This window comes from Oncorhynchus nerka, linkage group LG4 (assembly GCF_034236695.1).
Source record: "Oncorhynchus nerka isolate Pitt River linkage group LG4, Oner_Uvic_2.0, whole genome shotgun sequence".
Taxonomy (NCBI): Eukaryota; Metazoa; Chordata; class Actinopteri; order Salmoniformes; family Salmonidae; genus Oncorhynchus; species Oncorhynchus nerka.
In genome coordinates this window covers 7,988,526-8,012,398 of record NC_088399.1, presented here as the reverse complement: position 1 = coordinate 8,012,398, position 23,873 = coordinate 7,988,526, and the positions used below count along the sequence as shown (strand labels likewise).

The window sequence follows — 23,873 nt, the reverse complement described above, 5'->3', positions numbered from 1 at the left end:
TGTCTTTGTGAGACGCAGAGTAGGTGAACGAATGATCTCTGCATGTGTGGTTCACATGTGTTATTTCATAGTGTTGACGTCTTCACTATTATTCTACAATGTAGAAAATGGTACAATAAAGAAAAAACCCTGGAATGAGAAGTAACTTCTGACTGGTACTGTATAAAAAAGTAATTTATCAAGAGAACATCCCTCATCCCTAATGCCTCTGATCTGACACTCACTAAACACACATGCTTATTTTGTAAATGGTGTTGGAGTGTGCCCCTGGCTATCCATTAATGCAACCCGTTGCTGACAGGTGTATAAAATCGAGCACACAGCCATGCAATCTCCATAGACAAACATTGACAGTAGAATGGCCTTACTGAAGAACTCGATGACTTTCAACGTGGCACCGTCATACGCTGTCACGTTTTCAACAAGTCAGTTCGTCAAATGGCTGCCCTGCTAGAGCTGCCCCATCAACTGTAAGTACTGGTATGGAGTGGAAATGTCTAGGAGCAACAACGGCTCAGCCGTGAAGTGGTAGACCACACAAGCTCACAGAACGGGACCCGGCGAGTGCTGAAGCACGTAAAAAATCATCTGTCCTCGGTTGCAACACTCACTACCAAGTTCCAAACTGACTCTGGAAGCAACGTCAGCACAATAACTGTTCGTCGGGAGCTTCATGAAATGGGTTTCCATGGCCAAGCAGCCGCACACAAGCCTAAGATCACCATGCACAATGCCAAGCATCGGCTGGAATGGTTGGACTCTGGAAGCAGTGGAAGCATGTTCTCTGGAGTGACAACTCTGCCTTGGGTGTTTCCGCATAATACTCCACCTCTTTCAGGGTGTTTCCGCATAATACTCCACCTCTTTCAGGGTGTTTCCGCATAATACTCCACCTCTTTCAGGGTGTTTCCGCATAATACTCCACCTCTTTCAGGGTGTTTCCGCATAATACTCCACCTCTTTCAGGGTGTTTCCGCATAATACTCCACCTCTTTCAGGGTGTTTCCGCATAATACTCCACCTCTTTCAGGGTGTTTCCGCATAATACTCCACCTCTTTCAGGGTGTTTCCGCATAATACTCCACCTCTTTCAGGAAGAAAACACAGATTAAATCCTGCAATGTTACTGTGTGTTTGATGCAGCAGGAAGGATGATGTTGTTTTTTTCTCCCCCCTAATATATTTAATGCATAATTACATTACACTTCCTGGTACCTGTATTGATCACATCTTATGATGCAGAAATGTGTTTTAAAGCAGTTTCCACACCCATCAGACACAGTGATCATAATGTAGAAGGCATATCTAGGAAAAACAAAATTTCCAAAGATTGGACCTTAAAATAGTTGTGAAAGCGATCATACGAAGACATTTTGCGATGATTCCTATGTGGAAGATGTGATTATTTGTTGTTGTTCTTCTGATAATGTAATGAGGAACAGCCTGACACAGTACTTATGGAAAGATGTTTAAGCATTTATGAAAGATAGTGTGTGTGCCCTCAGCCCTGGAGTAGAGGCAAAAGGTCATTCCGCTGGCCAAGAATAGTTCGGCACCCTTTAATGGTTCGAACAGCCAACCCCATCAACCTGTTACCGGCGCTTTGCAAACTTTGGGGAAAAATGGTGTTTGATCAAATACAATGTTATTTTACAGAAAAGAAATTGGCAACGGACTTTCAGCACGCTTATAGGGAAGGGTACGCAAAACATGCTTGGCACTGACACAAATGACTGAAGATTGGCTGAAGTAAATTTATTAATAAAAAGATTGTGGACCTGTTTAGTTTGACTTCAGTGCAGCTTATGATATCATTGATCATTAAAAAAAGTATTATATATATATATATATATATATAACTTTTATTTAACTCATAACCTAACGCTGAAAAAATGTAGGTGTTATGTATTTTCATCCTCTATCGTGGATTGAGAGTTGCCTGTCTAATAGAACACAAGAGGGTTTCTTTAATGGAAGCCTCTCTAATGCAAATTCGGTTGAGTGTGGTGTACCACAGGGCAGCCGGCTAGGACTATTATTGTTTTCTGTTTTTACTAATGACCTTCCACTAATCTTGAATATAGCCTGTGTGTGTCCATGTACGCTGATGACTCGACAGTAAACACGGAGGCTACGACAGTAAAATGAAAAGCTCTAGTCAGTTTTAAGGTGGCCAACTAGCAATTTGGCTGGTGCTAAATATCTCAAAAGTGTGTTATGTAGTGTAGTGTATGTAGTATGTAGTGTATTATGCATTATGTAGTATGTAGTGTAGTATGTAGTGTGGTGTATTATGTAGTAAATAGTGTATTGTGTAGTATATAGTGTATTATGTAGTATGTCGTGTATTGTGTAGTGTGGTGTATTATGTAGTATGTAATGTATTATGTAGTGTATTGTGTAGTATGTAGTGTATTGTGTATTATGTAGTGTGGTGTATTATGTAGTATGTAGTGTATTATGTAGTATGTAATGTATTATGTAGTATGTAATGTATTATGTAGTGTATTATGTAGTATGTAGTGTATTATGTAGTGTATTATGTAGTGTATTATGTAGTGTATTATGTAGTGTATTATGTAGTGTATTATGTAGTGTATTATGTAGTGTATTATGTAGTATGTAATGTATTATGTAGTATGTAATGTATTATGTAGTGTATTATGTAGTATGTAGTGTATTATGTAGTATGTAATGTATTATGTAGTGTATTATGTAGTATGTAGTGTATTATGTAGTGTATTATGTAGTGTATTATGTAGTGTATTATGTAGTGTATTATGTAGTGTATTATGTAGTGTATTATGTAGTGTATTATGTAGTATGTAATGTATTATGTAGTGTATTATGTATTGTATAGTGTATTGTGTAGTATGTAGTGTATTGTGTATTGTGTATTATGTAGTGTATTGTGTAGTATGTAGTGTATTATGTAGTATTTAGTGTAGTATGTAGTGTGTAGTGTATTATGTAGTGTATTATGTAGTATGTAGTGTATTATGTAGTATAGTGTATTATATAGTATGTAGTGTATTGTGTAGTATATAATGTATTATGTAGTGTAGTGTATTATGTAGTATGTAGTGCATTGTGTAGTATGTATTATGTAGTATGTAGTGTATTGTGTAGTATGTAGTGTAGTATGTAGTGTGGTGTGTAGTGTAGTATGTAGTGTATTATGTAGTGTATTATGTAGTGTGTAGTATTATGTAGTGTAGTGTATTATGTAGTATGTAGTGTATTGTGTAGTATGTAGTGTAGTATGTAGTGTATTATATAGTATGTAGTGTATTATGTAGTATGTAGTGTAGTATGTAGTATGTAGTGTATTATGTAGTATGTAGTGTATTATGTAGTGTAGTGTATTATGTAGTGTATTATGTAGTATAGTGTATTATATAGTATGTAGTGTATTGTGTAGTATATAATGTATTATGTAGTGTATTATGCATTATGTAGTGTAGTATGTAGTATGTAGTATGTAGTGTATTATGTAGTATATAGTGTATTATGTAGTGTATTATGTAGTGTAGTGTATTATATAGTATGTAGTGTATTATATAGTATATAGTGTATTATGTAGTATCTAGTGTATTATTGCGTGTATTGTGTAGTATGTAGTGTATTATGTAGTATATAGTGTATTATGTAGTGTATTATGTAGTGTAGTGTATTATATAGTATGTAGTGTATTATATAGTATATAGTGTATTATGTAGTATCTAGTGTATTATTGCGTGTATTGTGTAGTATGTAGTGTATTATGTAGTATATAGTGTATTATGTAGTGTATTATGTAGTGTAGTGTATTATATAGTATGTAGTGTATTATATAGTATATAGTGTATTATGTAGTATCTAGTGTATTATTGCGTGTATTGTGTAGTATGTAGTGTATTATGTAGTATGTAGTGTAGTGTGTTATATAGTGTATTGTGTAGTGTGTATTGTGTAGTATGTAGTGTATTGTGTAGTATGTAGTGTGGTGTATTGTGTAGTATGTAGTGTATTGTGTATTATGTAGTGTAGTGAATTATGTAGTGTAGTATGTAGTGTATTATGTAGTGTATTGTGTAGTATGTAGTGTATTATGTAGTATGTAGTGCATTGTGTAGTATGTAGTGTATTGTGTAGTGTATTATGTAGTATGTAGTGCATTGTGTAGTATGTATTATGTAGTATGTAGTGTAGTATGTAGTGTGGTGTGTAGTGTAGTGTAGTGTGTAGTGTGTAGTGTATTATGTAGTGTGTAGTATTATGTAGTGTAGTGTATTATGTAGTATGTAGTGTATTGTGTAGTATGTAGTGTATTATGTAGTATGTAGTGTATTATGTAGTATGTAGTGTATTATGTAGTATGTAGTGTATTATGTATTATGTAGTGTATTATGTATTATGTAGTGTATTATGTAGTATGTCGTGTATTATGTAGTATGTAGTGTATTATGTAGTATGTAGTGTATTGTGTAGTATGTAATGTATTATGTAGTGTATTGTGTAGTATGTAATGTATTATGTAGTATGTAGTGTATTATGTAGTATGTAGTGTAGTATGTAGTATGTAGTGTATTGTGTAGTATGTAGTGTAGTGTATTATGTAGTATGTAGTGTATTGTGTAGTATGTAGTGTAGTATGTAGTGTATTATATAGTATGTAGTGTATTGTGTAGTATGTAATGTATTATGTAGTGTATTATGCATTATGTAATGCAGTGTATTATGTAGTGTGTAGTGTATTATGTGATGTAATGTGTAGTATAGTGTATGAGGTGTTGTGTAGTGTAGTGTATTATGTGGTGTGTTGTGTAGTATGTAATGTATTATGTAGTGTGTAGTGTATTGTGTAGTATGTAGTGTATTATGTAGTATGTAGTGTATTATGTAGTATGTAGTGTAGTGTATGATGTAGTGTAGTGTATTATGTAGTATGTAGTGTATTGTGTAGTATGTAGTGTATTATGTAGTATGTAGTGTATTATGTATTATGTAGTGCAGTGTATTATGTAGTATGTAGTGTAGTGTATGATGTGGTGTAATGTGTAGTATAGTGTATGAGGTGTTGTGTAGTGTAGTGTATTATGTGGTGTGTTGTGTAGTATGTAATGTATTATGTAGTGTGTAGTGTATTGTGTAGTATGTAATGTATTATGTAGTGTGTAGTGTATTGTGTAGTATGTAGTGCATTATGTAGTATGTAGTGTATTATGTAGTGCAGTGTATTATGTAGTATGTAGTGTAGTGTATGATGTGGTGTGTTGTGTAATGTATTATAACAACTACACATTCAAGGGTTTTTATTTATTTGTACTATTTTCTACATTGTAGAATAATAATGAAGACATCAAAACTATGAAATAACATATATGGAATCATGTAGTAACCATTGTACACTCTTGGCATTCTCTCAACCAGCTTCATGAGGTAGTCACCTGGAATGCATTTCAATTAACAGGTGTTCCTTGTTAAAAGTTCATTTGTGGAATTTCTATCCTTCTTAATGCATTTGAGCCAATCAGTTGTGTTGTGACAAGGTAGGGGTAGTATACAGAAGATAGCCCTATTTGGTAAAAGACCAAGTCCACATTATGGCAAGAACAGCTCAAATAAGCAAAGAGAAACGACAGTCCATCATTACTTTAAGCCATGAAGGTCAGTCAATACGGAAAATTTCAAGAACTTTGTACGTTTCTTCAAGTGCAGTCGCAAAAACCATCAAGCGCTATGATGAAACTGGCTCTCATGAGGACCGCCACAGGGAAGACCCAGAGTTATCCCTGCTGCAGAGGATAAGATCAGTAGAGTTACCAGCCTCAGAAATTGTAGCCCAAATAAATGCTTCACAGAGTTTAAGTAACAGACACATCTCAAAATCAACTGTTCAGAGGAGACTGTGTGAATCAGGCCTTCATGGTGGAATTGTTGCAAAGAAACCACGACTAAAGGACACCAATAAGAAGAAGAGACGTGCTTGGGCCAAGAAACACGAGCAATGGACATTAGACCGGTGGAAATTTGTTCTGGAGTCCAAATTGGAGATTTTTGGTTCCAACCGCCGTGTCTTTGTCAGACACAGAGTAGGTGAACGGATGATCTCCGCATGTGTATTTCCCACCATGAAGCATGGAGGAGGAGGTGTTATGGTGTGGGGGTGCTTTGCTGGTGACACTGTCTGTGATTGATTTAGAATTCAATGCACACTTAACCAGCATGGCTACCACAGCATTCTGCAGAGATACAGCCTCCCATCTGGTTTGGGCTTAGTGGGACTATTATTTGTTTTTCAACAGGATAATGACCCAACACACCTCCAGGCTGTTTAAGGGCTATTTGAACAAGAAGGAGAGTGATGGAGTGCTCCATCAGATGACCTGGCCGCCACAATTGACCTCAACCCAATTGAGATGGTTTGGGATGAGTTGGGCCACAGAGTGAAGGAAAAGCAGCCAACAAGTGCTCAGCATATGTGGGAACTCCTTCAAGACTATTGGAAAAGCATTCTAGGTGAATCTGATTGAGGGAATGCCAAGAGTATACAAAGCTGTCATCAAGGCAAAGGGTGGCTATTTGAAGAATCTCAAATATAACATACATTTTGATTTGTTAAACACTTTTTTTGGTTACTACATTATTCCATATGTGTTAGTTCATAGTTTTGATTTACATTACATTGATGTCTTCACTATTATTCTACAATGTAGACAATAGTACAAATAAAATAATTTTATTGAGAAGGTGTTCTAAAACTTTTGACCGGTAGTGTATTGTGTTGTGTATTATGTATTGAATTGTATTGTGTAGTGTACGTAGGTAGTTTTGTATTATGTAGTGTAGTGTATTGTGTTATGTTGTGTGTTATGTAGTGTGTAGTGTATTGTGTTGTGTAGTGTAGTGTGTAGTGTATTGTATAGTATGTATTGCTTAATGTGTATTGTGTAGTGTATTGCGTAGTCTAGTGTTTAGTGTAGTGTGTATTGTAGTGTGTATTGTGTAGTGTGCATTGTGTTGTGTGTATTGTAGCGTGTATTATGTAGTGTGTATTGTATTGTGTAGAGCTTATTGTGTGTTGTGGTGTGTAGTTTTCATTGTGTATTGTAGTGTGTATTGTGTAGTGTAATGTGTATTATATATTGTATTGTGTAGTGTAATGTGTATTATATATTGTATTGTGTAGTGTGTATTGTGTTTTGTAGTGTAGGGTGAACTATGTATTGTATTGTGTATGTGTGGTGTAGTGTATTGTCTATGTATTGTGTAGTGTATTGTCGATGTATTGTGTAGTGTATTGTCGATGTATTGTGTAGTGTATTATCTATTTCATTCATTCTATTTGTTGTTTCCTGTTTGGACCCCAGGAAGAGCTAATTGGGGATCTTAATGAAATACTATTTATTTATTTTAAATCCGGCGTGAGAGGCTGTTACAGTATAACAGGTAGGGCTGGTGTGACATCAGTTACAATTCTGTTAGAAAGCGTGAAAGGATTACATAAAGCTGTACTTTAACACTGTGGCCTGGCTTTTTTGGCATATCAGTATAGTTGGGCTACAAAAACAACTCTGTCATGAGTATGAGCTCCAGAGAGAGGTTAGGGATGGTCTGACATGTTTATATCGTGAATCGTCTCTGGTGTTGCAGTGCTGGTGGTGTCTGACCGTGAGGCAGTACGTCTGGAGCATACAGCCTACTCTGTGAACTGGGGTGGGGCCGTGGCGGGCTGGGAGAGGTGGGTGGGTGGGAGGGAGAAAGAGAAAGCGAAGAGTCGGGTGGGGCCGTGGCGGGCTGGGAGAGGTGGGTTGGGGCCGTGGTGGGCTGGGAGAGGTGGGTGGGGCCGTGGCGGGCTGGGAGAGGTGGGTGGGGCCGTGGCGGGCTGGGAGAGGTGGGAGGGAGAAAGAGAAAGCGAAGAGTCGGGTGGGGCCGTGGCGGGCTGGGAGAGGTGGGTGGGGCCGTGGTGGGCTGGGAGAGGTGGGTGGGGCCGTGGTGGGCTGGGAGAGGTGGGTGGGTGGGTGGGGCCGTGGCGGGCTGGGAGAGGTGGGTGGGAGGAGAAAGAGAAAGCGAAGAGTCGGGTGCGGCCGTGGCGGGCTGGGAGAGGTGGGTGGGGCCGTGGCGGGCTGGGAGAGGTGGGTGGGAGGGAGAAAGAGAAAGCGAAGAGTCGGGTGCGGCCGTGGCGGAACTCGTTGTGTGGCGGTGGTGATGTAGCTTTAATGTTATTGAGCGTGTCCTTTCAGCACTTCACACACTAAGCCGCTTTACTGCAGGGAGGGGGGAGGGATGCTGTGTCACCACTACCAGTCTCACCAGCAGCAGTACCAGTTCTACACAAAGACAGGCTTCCACCGGTGGTCACACTGCAGAGATCCCCGGGGGAACCCAGAGACAGAACCATAACAGGACCAGAGACAGGACCAGAGACAGGACCAAAGACAGGACCAGAGGCAGGACCAGAGGCAGGACCAGAGGCAGGACCAGAGGCAGGACCAGAGGCAGGACCAGAGGCAGAATCATAACAGGACCAGAGACAGAACCATAACAGAACCATAACAGGACCAGAGACAGGACCATAGACAGGACCAGAGACAGGACCTGAGACAGGACCTGAGACAGGACCATAACAGGACCAGAGTTAGAATCATAACAGAATCATAACAGAACCATAACAGGACCATAACAGGACCAGAGACAGGACCAGAGACAGGACCAGAGACAGGACCAGAGAGTAGGGCCAGAGACAGGACCAGAGACAGAAGCAGAGAGTAGGGCCAGAGACAGAACCAGAGAGTAGGGCCAGAGACAGAACCAGAGACAGAACCAGAGAGCAGGGCATGGTAGTCTGGTGTAGGATAGGTCAGAGACAGGGCATGGTAGTCTGGTGTAGGATAGGTCAGAGACAGCATGGTAGTCTGGTGTAGGATAGGTCAGAGAGCAGGGCATGGTGGTCCTGAGAATCTTTATAAACCAGGCTATAATAGACAGGCCTATCCTGAGAATCTTTATAAACCAGGCTAAAATAGACAGGCCTATCCTGAGAATCTTTATAAACCAGGCTAAAATAGACAGGCCTATCCTGAGAATCTTTATAAACCAGGCTAAAATAGACAGGCCTATCCTGAGAATCTTTATAAACCAGGCTATAATATCCTGAGAATCTTTAGAAACCAGGCTAAAATAGACAGGCCTATCCTGAGAATCTTTAGAAACCAGGTTAAAATAGACAGGCCTATCCTGAGAATCTTTAGAAACCAGGCTATAATATCTATAGAGTCTTTATAAACCAGGCTATAATAGACAGGCCTATCCTGAGAATCTTTAAAAACCAGGCTATTATAGACAGGCCTATCCTGAGAATCTTTATAAACAAGGCTATAATATCCTGAGAATCTTTATAAACCAGGCTAAAATAGACAGGCCTATCCTGAGAATCTTTAGAAACCAGGCTAAAATAGACAGGCCTATCCTGAGAATCTTTAGAAACCAGGCTATAATAGACAGGCCTATCCTGAGAATCTTTAGAAACCAGACTACCCCAGCCTTTAAACAACCTCTTTATATATATATATATATATATAGGTAGAGAGAGATAGACTGTGAGAGAGACTGTGAGAGAGACTGTGAGAGAGATAGACTGTGAGAGAGAGAGAGACTGTGAGAGAGAGAGAGACTGTGAGAGAGAGAGAGACTGTGAGAGAGAGAGAGACTGAGAGAGAGAGACTGAGAGAGAGAGAGACTGAGAGAGAGAGAGAGACTGTGAGAGACTGTGAGAGAGAGAGAGAGACTGTGAGAGAGAGAGAGAGACTGTGAGAGAGAGAGAGACTGTGAGAGAGAGAGAGACTGTGAGAGAGAGAGAGAGACTGTGAGAGAGAGAGAGACTGTGAGAGACTGTGAGAGAGAGAGACTGTGAGAGACTGTGAGAGAGAGAGACTGTGAGAGAGAGAGACTGTGAGAGAGAGAGACTGTGAGAGAGAGAGAGAGACTGTGAGAGAGAGAGACTGTGAGAGACTGTGAGAGAGAGAGAGAGACTGTGAGAGAGAGAGAGAGACTGTGAGAGAGAGAGAGACTGTGAGAGAGAGAGAGAGACTGTGAGAGAGAGAGAGACTGTGAGAGAGAGAGAGACTGTGAGAGACAGAGAGAGAGAGAGAGACTGTGAGAGAGAGAGAGAGAGACTGTGAGAGAGAGAGACTGTGAGAGAGAGAGAGAGAGAGACTGTGAGAGAGAGACTGTGAGAGAGACTGTGAGAGAGAGAGAGACTGTGAGAGAGAGAGAGACTGTGAGAGAGAGAGAGACAGAGAGAGAGAGAGACAGAGAGAGAGAGAGACTGTGAGAGAGAGAGAGAGAGAGACTGTACATGCACAGTACTCATTTGATATTTAACTGTTTCATGGCAGTAGACTGCGGCATTAGTCATGTAAACACCTTACCCTGCTTAACTTAATCGACGCATGGTCAAAATTTAAGTAAGCATACTGCTGATTTAAAAACACCTGGTTTTCTGAGCAATCTTTTGAATTATTAGGACATATAAACACCTTAATCGGTGTGAGAGAGGGTGGAGAGAGAGGGGGGTGGAGAGAGAGAGAGGGGGCAGAGAGAGGGGGGGGTGAGAGAGGGGGAGCGCAGAGGGGGGTGGAGAGAGAGGGGGCAGAGAGAGGGGGATCGGAGAGAGAGGGGGTGGAGAGAGAGGGGTGGAGAGAGAGGGGGCGGAGAGAGGGGGTGAAGAGAGGGGGTGAAGAGAGAGGGGGCAGAGAGAGGGGGAGCGGAGAGAGAGAGGGAGCGGAGAGAGAGGGGAGCGGAGAGAGGGGGAGCGGAGAGAGGGGGAGCGAGAGAGGGGGAGCGGAGAGAGAGGGGGAGCGGAGAGAGAGGGGGAGCGGAGAGAGAGGGAGAGCGGAGAGAGAATGAGAGTGATATAAAGAGGAATGTCAGCATCGGAATTTGCACGAAGAGTTCAGCTAGTCTGAATAGCAACACAAGGAGACAGAGATTAAAAAAAAGATATACCCAATCAGAACCCAGTGTTGACAGAATACTGGTTTCTTATAAAACATTTCCAAATTGTTATTTTATGTGGTTGTTATTGAAGGCCCATATTGTTGACAGTGTATTAGCACTCTGAGATGGTGTCTCGCTGGCCCGTGACTTCTGGAAGAGGAGGGTTAAGGAAAGGTTAAGATTAGTTTTTTGTTGTTGCTGTGTCCCAAATGGCACCCTCTTCCCTATATAGCGCACAGTGCCATTTGGGACGAAGGCCACGTTAATAGGTTCATTGTCAGACCCTTCGTAGCCCATCTGTAGTTCGAGGTGTTTTTTCAGACACTTTCAGACCAAGTTAAGCAACCCCCCCCCCCTCATTCCCTGACTTTTCATTGGCTACGGCTATTTACCACCAAGGAAGTGTAAAAAGAAACGCCTGCTTTTCTGATTATTCAAAAATATTTCCTGTTTTCTGTTGTTCTATTCTGTCTGAGGGGCCAGTTCGGCTTTAGAATACAGTAGGTGTGACATGACAGTTGTCAATGAGGCTTGAATGGTAGAGGCTCTGCTTCTACATGCCTTTGTCAAGACGAAGAAAATCCAAAGGAGCCTGTGACGGTTGGCTTGCCCATTTGTTCACCCCAAAGAGGACGAACTTTACAGTTTATAATTGGCTCATTCATCCCCTGTAACTATTCCCCAGGTCGTTGCTGCAAATGAGAACGTGTTCTGAGTCAACTTACCTGGTAAAATAACGGATAAATAAAAATAAAAACTGTATATTAGTTCTGTAATGTGCCACCCTGTGAGTTTAGCCCAGAGGATGTCTATAAGGTCTGTATTGTAATATTGTGATACAGTTTTGGGAGGGAGGAGCCCCGTTGAATGTTGAATCTGCACGTTTCCACTGGGGAATGGGTTTAACATTACCCCGAGCATAGATGTTCCCCTGGGGAATGGGTTTAACATTACCCCGAGCATAGATGTTCCCCTGGGGAATGGGTTTAACATTACCCTGAGCATAGATGTTTCCCCGGGGAATGGGTTTAACATTACCCCGAGCATAGATGTTTTCCTGGGGAATGGGTTTAACATTACCCCAAGCATAGATGTTTCCCTGGGGAATGGGTTTAACATTACCCCGAGCATAGATGTTTCCCTGGGGAATGGGTTTAACATTACCCCGAGCATAGATGTTTCCCTGGGGAATGGGTTTAATGTAACCCCAACCATGTCTATGTTTCCCCGGGGAATGGGTTTAATGTAACCCTGACCATGTCTATGTTTCCCTGGGGAATGGGTTTAATGTAACCCTGACCATGTCTATGTTTCCCTGGGGAATGTGTTTAATGTAACCCTGACCATGTCTATGTTTCCCTGGGGAATGGGTTTAATGTAACCCTGACCATGTCTATGTTTCCCTGGGGAATGGGTTTAATGTAACCCTGACCATGTCTATGTTTCCCTGGGGAATGGGTTTAATGTAACCCTGACCATGTCTATGTTTCCCTGGGGAATGTGTTTAATGTAACCCTGACCATGTCTATGTTTCCCTGGGGAATGTGTTTAATGTAACCCTGACCATGTCTATGTTTCCCTGGGGAATGGGTTTAATGTAACCCCAACCATGTCTATGTTTCCCTGGGGAATGGGTTTAAAATCTGAAATGACTGGAGCATGTAAACAATGTGGCACGCCCTGACCTTAGAGAGCCTTTTAATGGCACGTGCCGGGCCAAAGTCACCATCCAGCTAGGACGGGTTGTGCAGGTGGGTACTGTCACGCCCTGACCTTAGAGAGCCTTTTAATGTCTCTATTTGGTTTGGTCAAGGTGTGATTTGGGGTGGGCATTCTATGTTTTGTTATCTATGATTTTGTATTTCTATGTTTTTGCCGGGTATCGTTCTCAATCAAGGACAGCTGTCTATCGTTGTCTCTGATTGGGAACCATACTTAGGTATCCCTTTTCCCCTCCTTTCTTGGTGGGAAGTTGACTTTGTTTAGGGCACATAGCCTTTGAGCCTCACGGTTTGTTTTTGTAGTGTTTATTGTTTTGTTCTGCGTCATTTTGATTACATAAAACAAAAAATGTACGCTCACCACGCTGCACCTTGGTCCTCTCCTTTCAACAGCCGTGACACAATGTGTTCCACCCAGTCCCCCCTAGGGCTGTTACAGGGACCGTATTACCGCCATACCGGTGGTCACAAGTCATGTGACCATTTAGTCGCGGTAATTAGGCTTCTCCAAGCTCTGATGCTGATCATTAGTAGCCTACCAAACTTGTTAACTTCCTAGTACTCAGCACATTGTTGTCCCTCTAATCACTCTGACATCAATGCAAATCTAATGAAAATCTAATAAAACACTTCATGAGAGCCCAGGAGTTCATGTTGTGGAAGTTTTGGTGGCCTCTATTAAAAAGAGGAGGAACCCATCAGCTTTCTATAGGCTAGGGCCTACCATTTATCAAATGTCCTAATATTAAGCGTATTGCTCCGCTTTACAACAGGAGCCTACCTGGATGGCATGAACATGAACCACAGGAAAGTGCATGACAAGACAAGTAGATGACCTTTTCCGCTGCCCGTTTCGAGTATTTTTTTACTCATTTCTACATTGTAGAATAATAGTGAAGACATCAAAACTGTGAAATAACACATATGGAATCATATAGTAACCAAAAAAGTGTTAAACAAATCCAAATATATTTTATATTTGAGATTCTTCAAAGTAGCCACCCTTTGCCTTGATGACAGCTTTGCACACTCTTGTTTTTCTGTCAACAAAATAAGTGTGACACCAGTCAGGCCCCAGAGGACTGGAGTTGCCCAGGCCTGCCCTAGGACCCACTTCAATTCCCATACCGCACCAACTGACCCACAGATGATGTGATCTCTATTGCACTCCACACTGCCATTTCCCACCTGGACAAAAGGAACACCTTTGTGAGAATGCTGTTCATTGACTACAGCTCAGTGTTCAACACCATAGTGTCTACAAAGCTCATCACTAAGCTAAGGACCCTGGGACTAAACACCTCCCTCTGCAACTGGATCCTGGACTTCCTGACGAGGGCCGCCCCTAGGTGGTAAGGGTAGGCAATAACACATCCGCCAAGCTGAGCCTCAACACGGGGGACCCTCAGGTGGTGTGCGTGCTCAGTCCCCTCCTGTACTCCCTGTTCACCCACAACTGCAAGGCCAGGCACCACTCCAACACCATCATTAAGTTTGTTGACGATAACAATGGTTGGCCTGATTACCAACAATGATGAGACGGCCTATAGGGAGGAGGTCAGAGACCTGTCAGTGTGGTGCCAGGACAACAACCTCTACCTCAATGTGAGCAAGACAAAGGAGCTGATCGTGGACTACAGGAAAAGGCGGGCCGAACAGGCCCCCATTAACATGTTACGGGGCTGTAGTGGAACGGGTCGAGAGTTTCAAGTTCCTTGATGTCCACATCACTAACGAACTATCATAGTCCAAACACACCAAGACATTTGTGAAGAGGGCACGACAACATATTTTCCCCCTCAGGAGACTGAAAACATTTGGCATGGGTCCCCAGATCCTCAGAAAGTTCTACAGCTGCATCATCGAGAGCATCCTGACCGGTTGCATCACCGCCTGGTATGGCAACTGCTCGGCTTCTGACCGTAAGGTGCTACAGAAGGTAGTGCGTATGGCCCAGTACATCACTGGGGCCAAGCTTCCTGCCATCCAGGACCTCTATACTAGGTGGTGTCAGAGGAAAGACCAAAAAATTGTCAAAGACTCCAGTCACTCAAGTCATAGACTATTATTTTTTACTTTTGTTTATTTGGTAAAACATTTCTTAACTCTATTACTTGAACTGCACTGTTGGTTAAGGTCTTGTAAGTGAGCATTTCACGGTAAGGTCTACCTGTTGTATTCGGCGCATGTGACAAAGTTTCATTTGATTTAGATTATCAAGTGCTTGTCAAATTGTGAATGAGAGGGCCTCCCGGGTGGCGCAGTGGTTAAGGGCGCTGTACTGCAGCGCCAGCTGTGCCATCATAGTCCCTGGGTTCGCGCCCAGGCTCTGTCGTAACCGGCCGCGACCGGGAGGTCCGTGGGGCGATGCACAATTGGCCTAGCGTTGCCCGGGTTAGGGAGGGCTTGGTCGGTAGGGGTGTCCTTGTCTCATCGCGCACCCATCGCGCACCAGCGACTCCTGTGCGCTAGCCAAGGTGGCCAGGTGCACGGTGTTTCCTTTCCTTGGCTTCCGGGTTGGATGCACACTGTGTTAAGAAGCAGCTAAGTTAAGAAGCTTGGCTTGGTTGGGTTGTGTATCGGAGGACGCATGACTTTCAACCTTCGTCTCTCCCGAGCCCGTACGGGAGTTGTAGCGATGAGACAATTGGGGAGGAAAAAATAATAATAATAAAAAAAATTGTGAATGAGAGACTGATGAAGTTGTGGCCTTTCGCAAAAAAAACAAAGCAGAGTCTCATTATTAAACATATAACATATAACCCAACGTTTGTAGAACAACTTACATTAATAATTCTAAATTAAGCATAATACTTATTTCTTTGTTAACCGCTCAACACAGTTGATGTTTAACTCCCTCAAATCGTTTGGAGAAAATAGGTATATTTTATTCTGATTTTTTTCAATTGTATTCTTCATACTATAAAATATATTTTTAATTTTACTAGGCAAGTCAGTTAAGAACAAATGCTTATTTTCAATGACGGCCTACCTGGGAACAGTGGGTTAACTGCCTGTTCAGGGGCAGAACAACAACCTTCCGGTTACTAGTCCAACGCTCTAACCACTAGGCTACCCTGCTGCCACAGAATTATAAGCAAATCTTGTCAGCTAAATGAACTAGTGTAGCCCACAGCCATATGGCATAGCCAGATCAGGACCTGACATAAGGACAACTCAGAGTTGAACAGAAGCTGCTCCACTCGGGAGCCCACTGAGATGCAGTGTCTTAGACCTCTGCTCCACTCGGGAGCCCACTGAGATGCAGGACCTTAGACCTCTGCTCCACTCGGGAGCCCACGTGAGGAGGTCCTCTTGTAGGAGGATATGAGGGAGATAGTGATAGCTCTATAGGTCCAAACAGAGAGTTGTAGCTCTGAAGTCAGGTGTTAGGTTAGTTTAGCCTTAAGGTCAATGAAGACCTTCATGGTGTAACTGTACTAAACTCAGTGTGTGTGTTTGTGTGTGTGTTAGTTTAGCCTTAAGGTCAATGAAGACCTTCATGGTGTAACTGTACTAAACTCAGTGTGTGTGTTTGTGTGTGTGTTAGTTTAGCCTTAAGGTCAATGAAGACCTTTATGGTGTATCTGTACTAAACTCAGTGTGTGTGTGTGTGTCAATGCTTCTCCAAGTCTGGTGCGGAGTGATCTGGTACCAGTATCCTAGATGTTCGTTATTCTGCCATGTCCTCCTCAACCCCTACATCTGCTCTAGAGGTTCCTCTACTGATTTCTGTGGTCTGAAACAGGAATGTATTCTTCTCTCTCCTCTTCAATCCAGGTTGAGGGAGGTGGGAAGGCAGACCTGTTGGAACACCCCCTGTTGCCAGGTGACCAGGTGGTTGTCATTAACGACGTGGAGCTCAGTGGATTCAGGCAGGAAGCCATCTCATTGGTCAAAGGATCCTACAAGACTCTTAGACTCACTGTTCGCAGGTATGTTAACTAAAACCCCATCATCCAATCACATGCTCTCTCTCCTCTCTGTCTGTCTGTCTGTCTCTCTCCCTGTCTCTCTCTCTGTCTCTCTCTCTCTCTGTGTCCCCTCCTCTCAATCTGTCACCACAACCATTATCAAACGGCCGATTCAGATTTCATGTTTTTGGTGGTCTTGTTTTTATCCTGCAAATCACATCATGTTGAAAGGCATTGGTTTGGTCACACCAGGTGAGAGGTGTTGGTTTGGTCACACCAGGTGAGAGGTGTTGGTTTGGTCACACCAGGTGAGAGGTGTTGGTTTGGTCACACCAGTTGGAGAGGTGTTGGTTTGGTCACACCAGGTGAGAGGTGTTGGTTTGGTCACACCAGGTGAGAGGTGTTGGTTTGGTCACACCAGGTGAGAGGTGTTGGTTTGGTCACACCAGGTGAGAGGTGTTGGTTTGGTCACACCAGGTGGAGAGGTGTTGGTTTGGTCACACCAGGTGAGAGGTGTTGGTTTGGTCACACCAGGTGAGAGGTGTTGGTTTGGTCACACCAGGTGAGAGGTGTTGGTTTGGTCACACCAGGTGAGAGGTGTTGGTTTGGTCACACCAGGTGAGAGGTGTTGGTTTGGTCACACCAGGTGGAGAGGCGTTGGTTTGGTCACACCAGGTGGAGAGGTGTTGGTTTGGTCACACCAGGTGGAGAGGTGTTGGTTTGGTCACACCAGGTGGAGAGGCGTTGGTTTGGTCACACCAGGTGGAGAGGCGTTGGTTTGGTCACACCAGGTGGAGAGGCGTTGGTTTGGTCACACCAGGTGGAGAGGTGTTGGTTTGGTCACACCAGGTGGAGAGGCGTTGGTTTGGTCACACCAAACGGACATCACCATTTAACACTGACATCACCATTTCACCACTGACATCATCATTTTACACTGACATCACCATTTAACACTGACATCACCATTTAACACTGACATCACCATTTAACACTGACATCACCATTTACATTTACATTTACATTTAAGTCATTTAGCAGACGCTCTTATCCAGAGCGACTTACAAATTGGTGCGTTCACCTTAAGACATCCAGTGGAACAGCCACTTTACAATAGTGCATCTAAATCTTTTAAGGGGGGGGTGAGAAGGATTACTTTATCCTATCCTAGGTATTCCTGAAAGAGGTGGGGTTTCAGGTGTCTCCGGAAGGTGGTGATTGACTCCGCTGTCCTGGCGTCGTGAGGGAGTTTGTTCCACCATTGGGGGGCCAGAGCAGCGAACAGTTTTGACTGGGCTGCGCGGGAACTGTACTTCCTCAGTGGTAGGGAGGCGAGCAGGCCAGAGGTGGATGAACGCTGACATCACCATTTTACACTGACATCACCATTTTACACTGACATCACCATTTACACTGACATCACCATTTACACTGACATCACCATTTTACACTGACATCATCATTTAACACTGACATCAATCACCATTTAACACTGACATCAATCACCATTTAACACTGACATCAATCACCATTTAACACTGACATCACCATTTAACACTGACATCACCATTTTACACTGACATCACCATTTTACACTGACATCACCATTTAACACTGACATCATCATTTTACACTGACATCACCATTTAACACTGACATCACCATTTAACACTGACATCACCATTTAACACTGACATCACCATTTTACACTGACATCACCATTTAACACTGACATCACCATTTAACACTGACATCACCAGCCGCGTTGAAAAAGAGTTGAGATGGACTGATAGACAAATCACCTTGCTTCATAAATAACTACTCATTATTATTTAGAAATCAGTCACTCAGTCACAATTTACCCACAATGCATTACGGTTTTCATGTTCTCGAACATGGCCAGTACCAAAAACAGTACGGGTGGCTGCTATAGCAATCAATCGATCAATCAATCAATCAATCAAATGTATTTCTAAAGCCCTTTTTACATCAGCCGATGTCACAAAGTGCTGTACAGAAACCCAGCCTAAAACCCCAAACAGCAAGCAATGCAGGTGTAGAAGCACGGGACTTCACCCTCCCCAGTCTGATGTCTATAGTGACCTCACCCTCCCCAGTCTGATGTCTATAGTGACCTCACCCTCCCCAGTCTGATGTCTATAGTGACCTCACCCTCCCCAGTCTGATGTCTATAGTGACCTCACCCTCCCCAGTCTGATGTCTATAGTGACCTCACCCTCCCCAGTCTGTTGTCTATAGTGACCTCACCCTCCTCACCCTCCCCAGTCTGATGTCTATAATGACCTCACCCTCCTCACCCTCCCCAGTCTGATGTCTATAGTGACCTCACCCTCCTCACCCTCCCCAATCTGATGTCTATAATGACCTCACCCTCCCCAGTCTGTTGTCTATAATGACCTCACCCTCCCCAGTCTGATGTCTATAGTGACCTCACCCTCCCCAGTCTGTTGTCTATAATGACCTCACCCTCCCCAGTCTGATGTCTATAGTGACCTCACCCTCCTCACTCTCCCCAGTCTGATGTCTATAATGACCTCACCCTCCCCAGTCTGTTGTCTATAATGACCTCACCCTCCCCAGTCTGTTGTCTATAGTGACCTCACCCTCCTCACCCTCCCCAGTCTGATGTCTATAGTGACCTCACCCTCCCCAGTCTGATGTCTATAGTGACCTCACCCTCCCCAGTCTGATGTCTATAGTGACCTCACCCTCCCCAGTCTGATGTCTATAATGACCTCACCCTCCCCAGTCTGTTGTCTATAATGACCTCACCCTCCTCACCCTCCCCAGTCTGATGTCTATAGTGACCTCACCCTCCCCAGTCTGTTGTCTATAGTGACCTCACCCTCCTCACCCTCCCCAGTCTGATGTCTATAGTGACCTCACCCTCCCCAGTCTGATGTCTATAGTGACCTCACCCTCCCCAGTCTGATGTCTATAGTGACCTCACCCTCCCCAGTCTGATGTCTATAGTGACCTCACCCTCCCCAGTCTGATGTCTATAGTGACCTCACCCTCCCCAGTCTGTTGTCTATAGTGACCTCACCCTCCTCACCCTCCCCAGTCTGATGTCTATAATGACCTCACCCTCCTCACCCTCCCCAGTCTGATGTCTATAGTGACCTCACCCTCCCCAGTCTGATGTCTATAGTGACCTCACCCTCCCCAGTCTGATGTCTATAGTGACCTCACCCTCCCCAGTCTGATGTCTATAGTGACCTCACCCTCCCCAGTCTGTTGTCTATAGTGACCTCACCCTCCTCACCCTCCCCAGTCTGATGTCTATAATGACCTCACCCTCCTCACCCTCCCCAGTCTGATGTCTATAGTGACCTCACCCTCCTCACCCTCCCCAATCTGATGTCTATAATGACCTCACCCTCCCCAGTCTGTTGTCTATAATGACCTCACCCTCCCCAGTCTGATGTCTATAGTGACCTCACCCTCCCCAGTCTGTTGTCTATAATGACCTCACCTCCTCACCCTCCCCAGTCTGATGTCTATAGTGACCTCACCCTCCTCACTCTCCCCAGTCTGATGTCTATAATGACCTCACCCTCCCCAGTCTGTTGTCTATAATGACCTCACCCTCCCCAGTCTGATGTCTATAGTGACCTCACCCTCCCCAGTCTGTTGTCTATAATGACCTCACCCTCCTCACCCTCCCCAGTCTGATGTCTATAGTGACCTCACCCTCCTCACCCTCCCCAGTCTGATGTCTATAGTGACCTCACCCTCCTCACCCTCCCCAGTCTGATGTCTATAGTGACCTCACCCTCCTCACCCTCCCCAGTCTGTTGTCTATAATGACCTCACCCTCCCCAGTCTGATGTCTATAGTGACCTCACCCTCCCCAGTCTGATGTCTATAATGACCTCACCCTCCTCACCCTCCACAGTCTGTTGTCTATAGTGACCTCACCCTCCTCACCCTCCCCAGTCTGTTGTCTATAGTGACCTCACCCTCCTCACCCTCCCCAGTCTGTTGTCTATAGTGACCTCACCCTCCTCACCCTCCCCAGTCTGTTGTCTATAGTGACCTCACCCTCCCCAGTCTGTTGTCTATAGTGACCTCACCCTCCCCAGTCTGTTGTCTATAATGACCTCACCCTCCCCAGTCTGATGTCTATAGTGACCTCACCCTCCCCAGTCTGATGTCTATAGTGACCTCACCCTCCTCACCCTCCCCAGTCTGTTGTCTATAATGACCTCACCCTCCTCACCCTCCCCAGTCTGATGTCTATAGTGATCTCACCCTCCTCACCCTCCCCAAGCTGATGTCTATAATGACCTCACCCTCCCCAGTCTGATGTCTATAATGACCTCACCCTCCCCAGTCTGATGTCTATAGTGACCTCACCCTCCCCAGTCTGATGTCTATAGTGACCTCACCCTCCCCAGTCTGTTGTCTATAATGACCTCACCCTCCTCACCCTCCCCAGTCTGATGTCTATAGTGACCTCACCCTCCTCACCCTCCCCAGTCTGTTGTCTATAATGACCTCACCCTCCTCACCCTCCCCAGTCTGATGTCTATAGTGACCTCACCCTCCTCACCCTCCCCAAGCTGATGTCTATAATGACCTCACCCTCCCCAGTCTGATGTCTATAATGACCTCACCCTCCCCAGTCTGTTGTCTATAGTGACCTCACCCTCCCCAGTCTGTTGTCTATAGTGACCTCACCCTCCTCACCCTCCCCAGTCTGTTGTCTATAGTGACCTCACCCTCCCCAGTCTGATGTCTATAATGACCTCACCCTCCTCACCCTCCCCAGTCTGATGTCTATAATGACCTCACCCTCCCCAGTCTGTTGTCTATAATGACCTCACCCTCCTCACCCTCCCCAGTCTGTTGTCTATAATGACCTCACCCTCCTCACCCTCCCCAGTCTGTTGTCTATAGTGACCTCACCCTCCCCAGTCTGTTGTCTATAATGACCTCACCCTCCCCAGTCTGATGTCTATAGTGACCTCACCCTCCCCAGTCTGATGTCTATAGTGACCTCACCCTCCTCACCCTCCCCAGTCTGTTGTCTATAATGACCTCACCCTCCTCACCCTCCCCAGTCTGATGTCTATAGTGACCTCACCCTCCTCACCCTCCCCAAGCTGATGTCTATAATGACCTCACCCTCCCCAGTCTGATGTCTATAATGACCTCACCCTCCCCAGTCTGATGTCTATAGTGACCTCACCCTCCCCAGTCTGATGTCTATAGTGACCTCACCCTCCCCAGTCTGTTGTCTATAATGACCTCACCCTCCTCACCCTCCCCAGTCTGATGTCTATAGTGACCTCACCCTCCTCACCCTCCCCAGTCTGTTGTCTATAATGACCTCACCCTCCTCACCCTCCCCAGTCTGATGTCTATAGTGACCTCACCCTCCTCACCCTCCCCAAGCTGATGTCTATAATGACCTCACCCTCCCCAGTCTGATGTCTATAATGACCTCACCCTCCCCAGTCTGTTGTCTATAGTGACCTCACCCTCCCCAGTCTGTTGTCTATAGTGACCTCACCCTCCTCACCCTCCCCAGTCTGTTGTCTATAGTGACCTCACCCTCCCCAGTCTGATGTCTATAATGACCTCACCCTCCTCACCCTCCCCAGTCTGATGTCTATAATGACCTCACCCTCCCCAGTCTGTTGTCTATAATGACCTCACCCTCCTCACCCTCCCCAGTCTGTTGTCTATAATGACCTCACCCTCCTCACCCTCCCCAGTCTGATGTCTATAATGACCTCACCCTCCCCAGTCTGATGTCTATAGTGACCTCACCCTCCCCAGTCTGATGTCTATAGTGACCTCACCCTCCCCAGTCTGATGTCTATAGTGACCTCACCCTCCCCAGTCTGTTGTCTATAGTGACCTCACCCTCCTCACCCTCCCCAGTCTGATGTCTATAATGACCTCACCCTCCTCACCCTCCCCAGTCTGATGTCTATAGTGACCTCACCCTCCTCACCCTCCCCAATCTGATGTCTATAATGACCTCACCCTCCCCAGTCTGTTGTCTATAATGACCTCACCCTCCCCAGTCTGATGTCTATAGTGACCTCACCCTCCCCAGTCTGTTGTCTATAATGACCTCACCCTCCTCACCCTCCCCAGTCTGATGTCTATAGTGACCTCACCCTCCTCACTCTCCCCAGTCTGATGTCTATAATGACCTCACCCTCCCCAGTCTGTTGTCTATAATGACCTCACCCTCCCCAGTCTGATGTCTATAGTGACCTCACCCTCCCCAGTCTGTTGTCTATAATGACCTCACCCTCCTCACCCTCCCCAGTCTGATGTCTATAGTGACCTCACCCTCCTCACCCTCCCCAGTCTGATGTCTATAGTGACCTCACCCTCCTCACCCTCCCCAGTCTGATGTCTATAGTGACCTCACCCTCCTCACCCTCCCCAGTCTGTTGTCTATAATGACCTCACCCTCCCCAGTCTGATGTCTATAGTGACCTCACCCTCCCCAGTCTGATGTCTATAATGACCTCACCCTCCTCACCCTCCACAGTCTGTTGTCTATAGTGACCTCACCCTCCTCACCCTCCCCAGTCTGTTGTCTATAGTGACCTCACCCTCCTCACCCTCCCCAGTCTGTTGTCTATAGTGACCTCACCCTCCTCACCCTCCCCAGTCTGTTGTCTATAGTGACCTCACCCTCCCCAGTCTGTTGTCTATAGTGACCTCACCCTCCCCAGTCTGTTGTCTATAATGACCTCACCCTCCCCAGTCTGATGTCTATAGTGACCTCACCCTCCCCAGTCTGATGTCTATAGTGACCTCACCCTCCTCACCCTCCCCAGTCTGTTGTCTATAATGACCTCACCCTCCTCACCCTCCCCAGTCTGATGTCTATAGTGATCTCACCCTCCTCACCCTCCCCAAGCTGATGTCTATAATGACCTCACCCTCCCCAGTCTGATGTCTATAATGACCTCACCCTCCCCAGTCTGATGTCTATAGTGACCTCACCCTCCCCAGTCTGATGTCTATAGTGACCTCACCCTCCCCAGTCTGTTGTCTATAATGACCTCACCCTCCTCACCCTCCCCAGTCTGATGTCTATAGTGACCTCACCCTCCTCACCCTCCCCAGTCTGTTGTCTATAATGACCTCACCCTCCTCACCCTCCCCAGTCTGATGTCTATAGTGACCTCACCCTCCTCACCCTCCCCAAGCTGATGTCTATAATGACCTCACCCTCCCCAGTCTGATGTCTATAATGACCTCA

The 23,873-nt window shown here is 44.9% G+C and overlaps 1 protein-coding gene across 1 annotated transcript in view; it reads left to right on the top strand.

Moving 5' to 3' along the window:
* LOC115134336 (protein Shroom3-like) overlaps nucleotides 1-23,873 on the top strand; it is a 198,188-nt gene that overhangs the window by 5,125 nt on the left and 169,190 nt on the right. Inside the window, 1 exon segment of the mRNA XM_065017194.1 lies at nucleotides 16,482-16,636. Coding sequence (XP_064873266.1) covers nucleotides 16,482-16,636 — 155 coding nt within the window.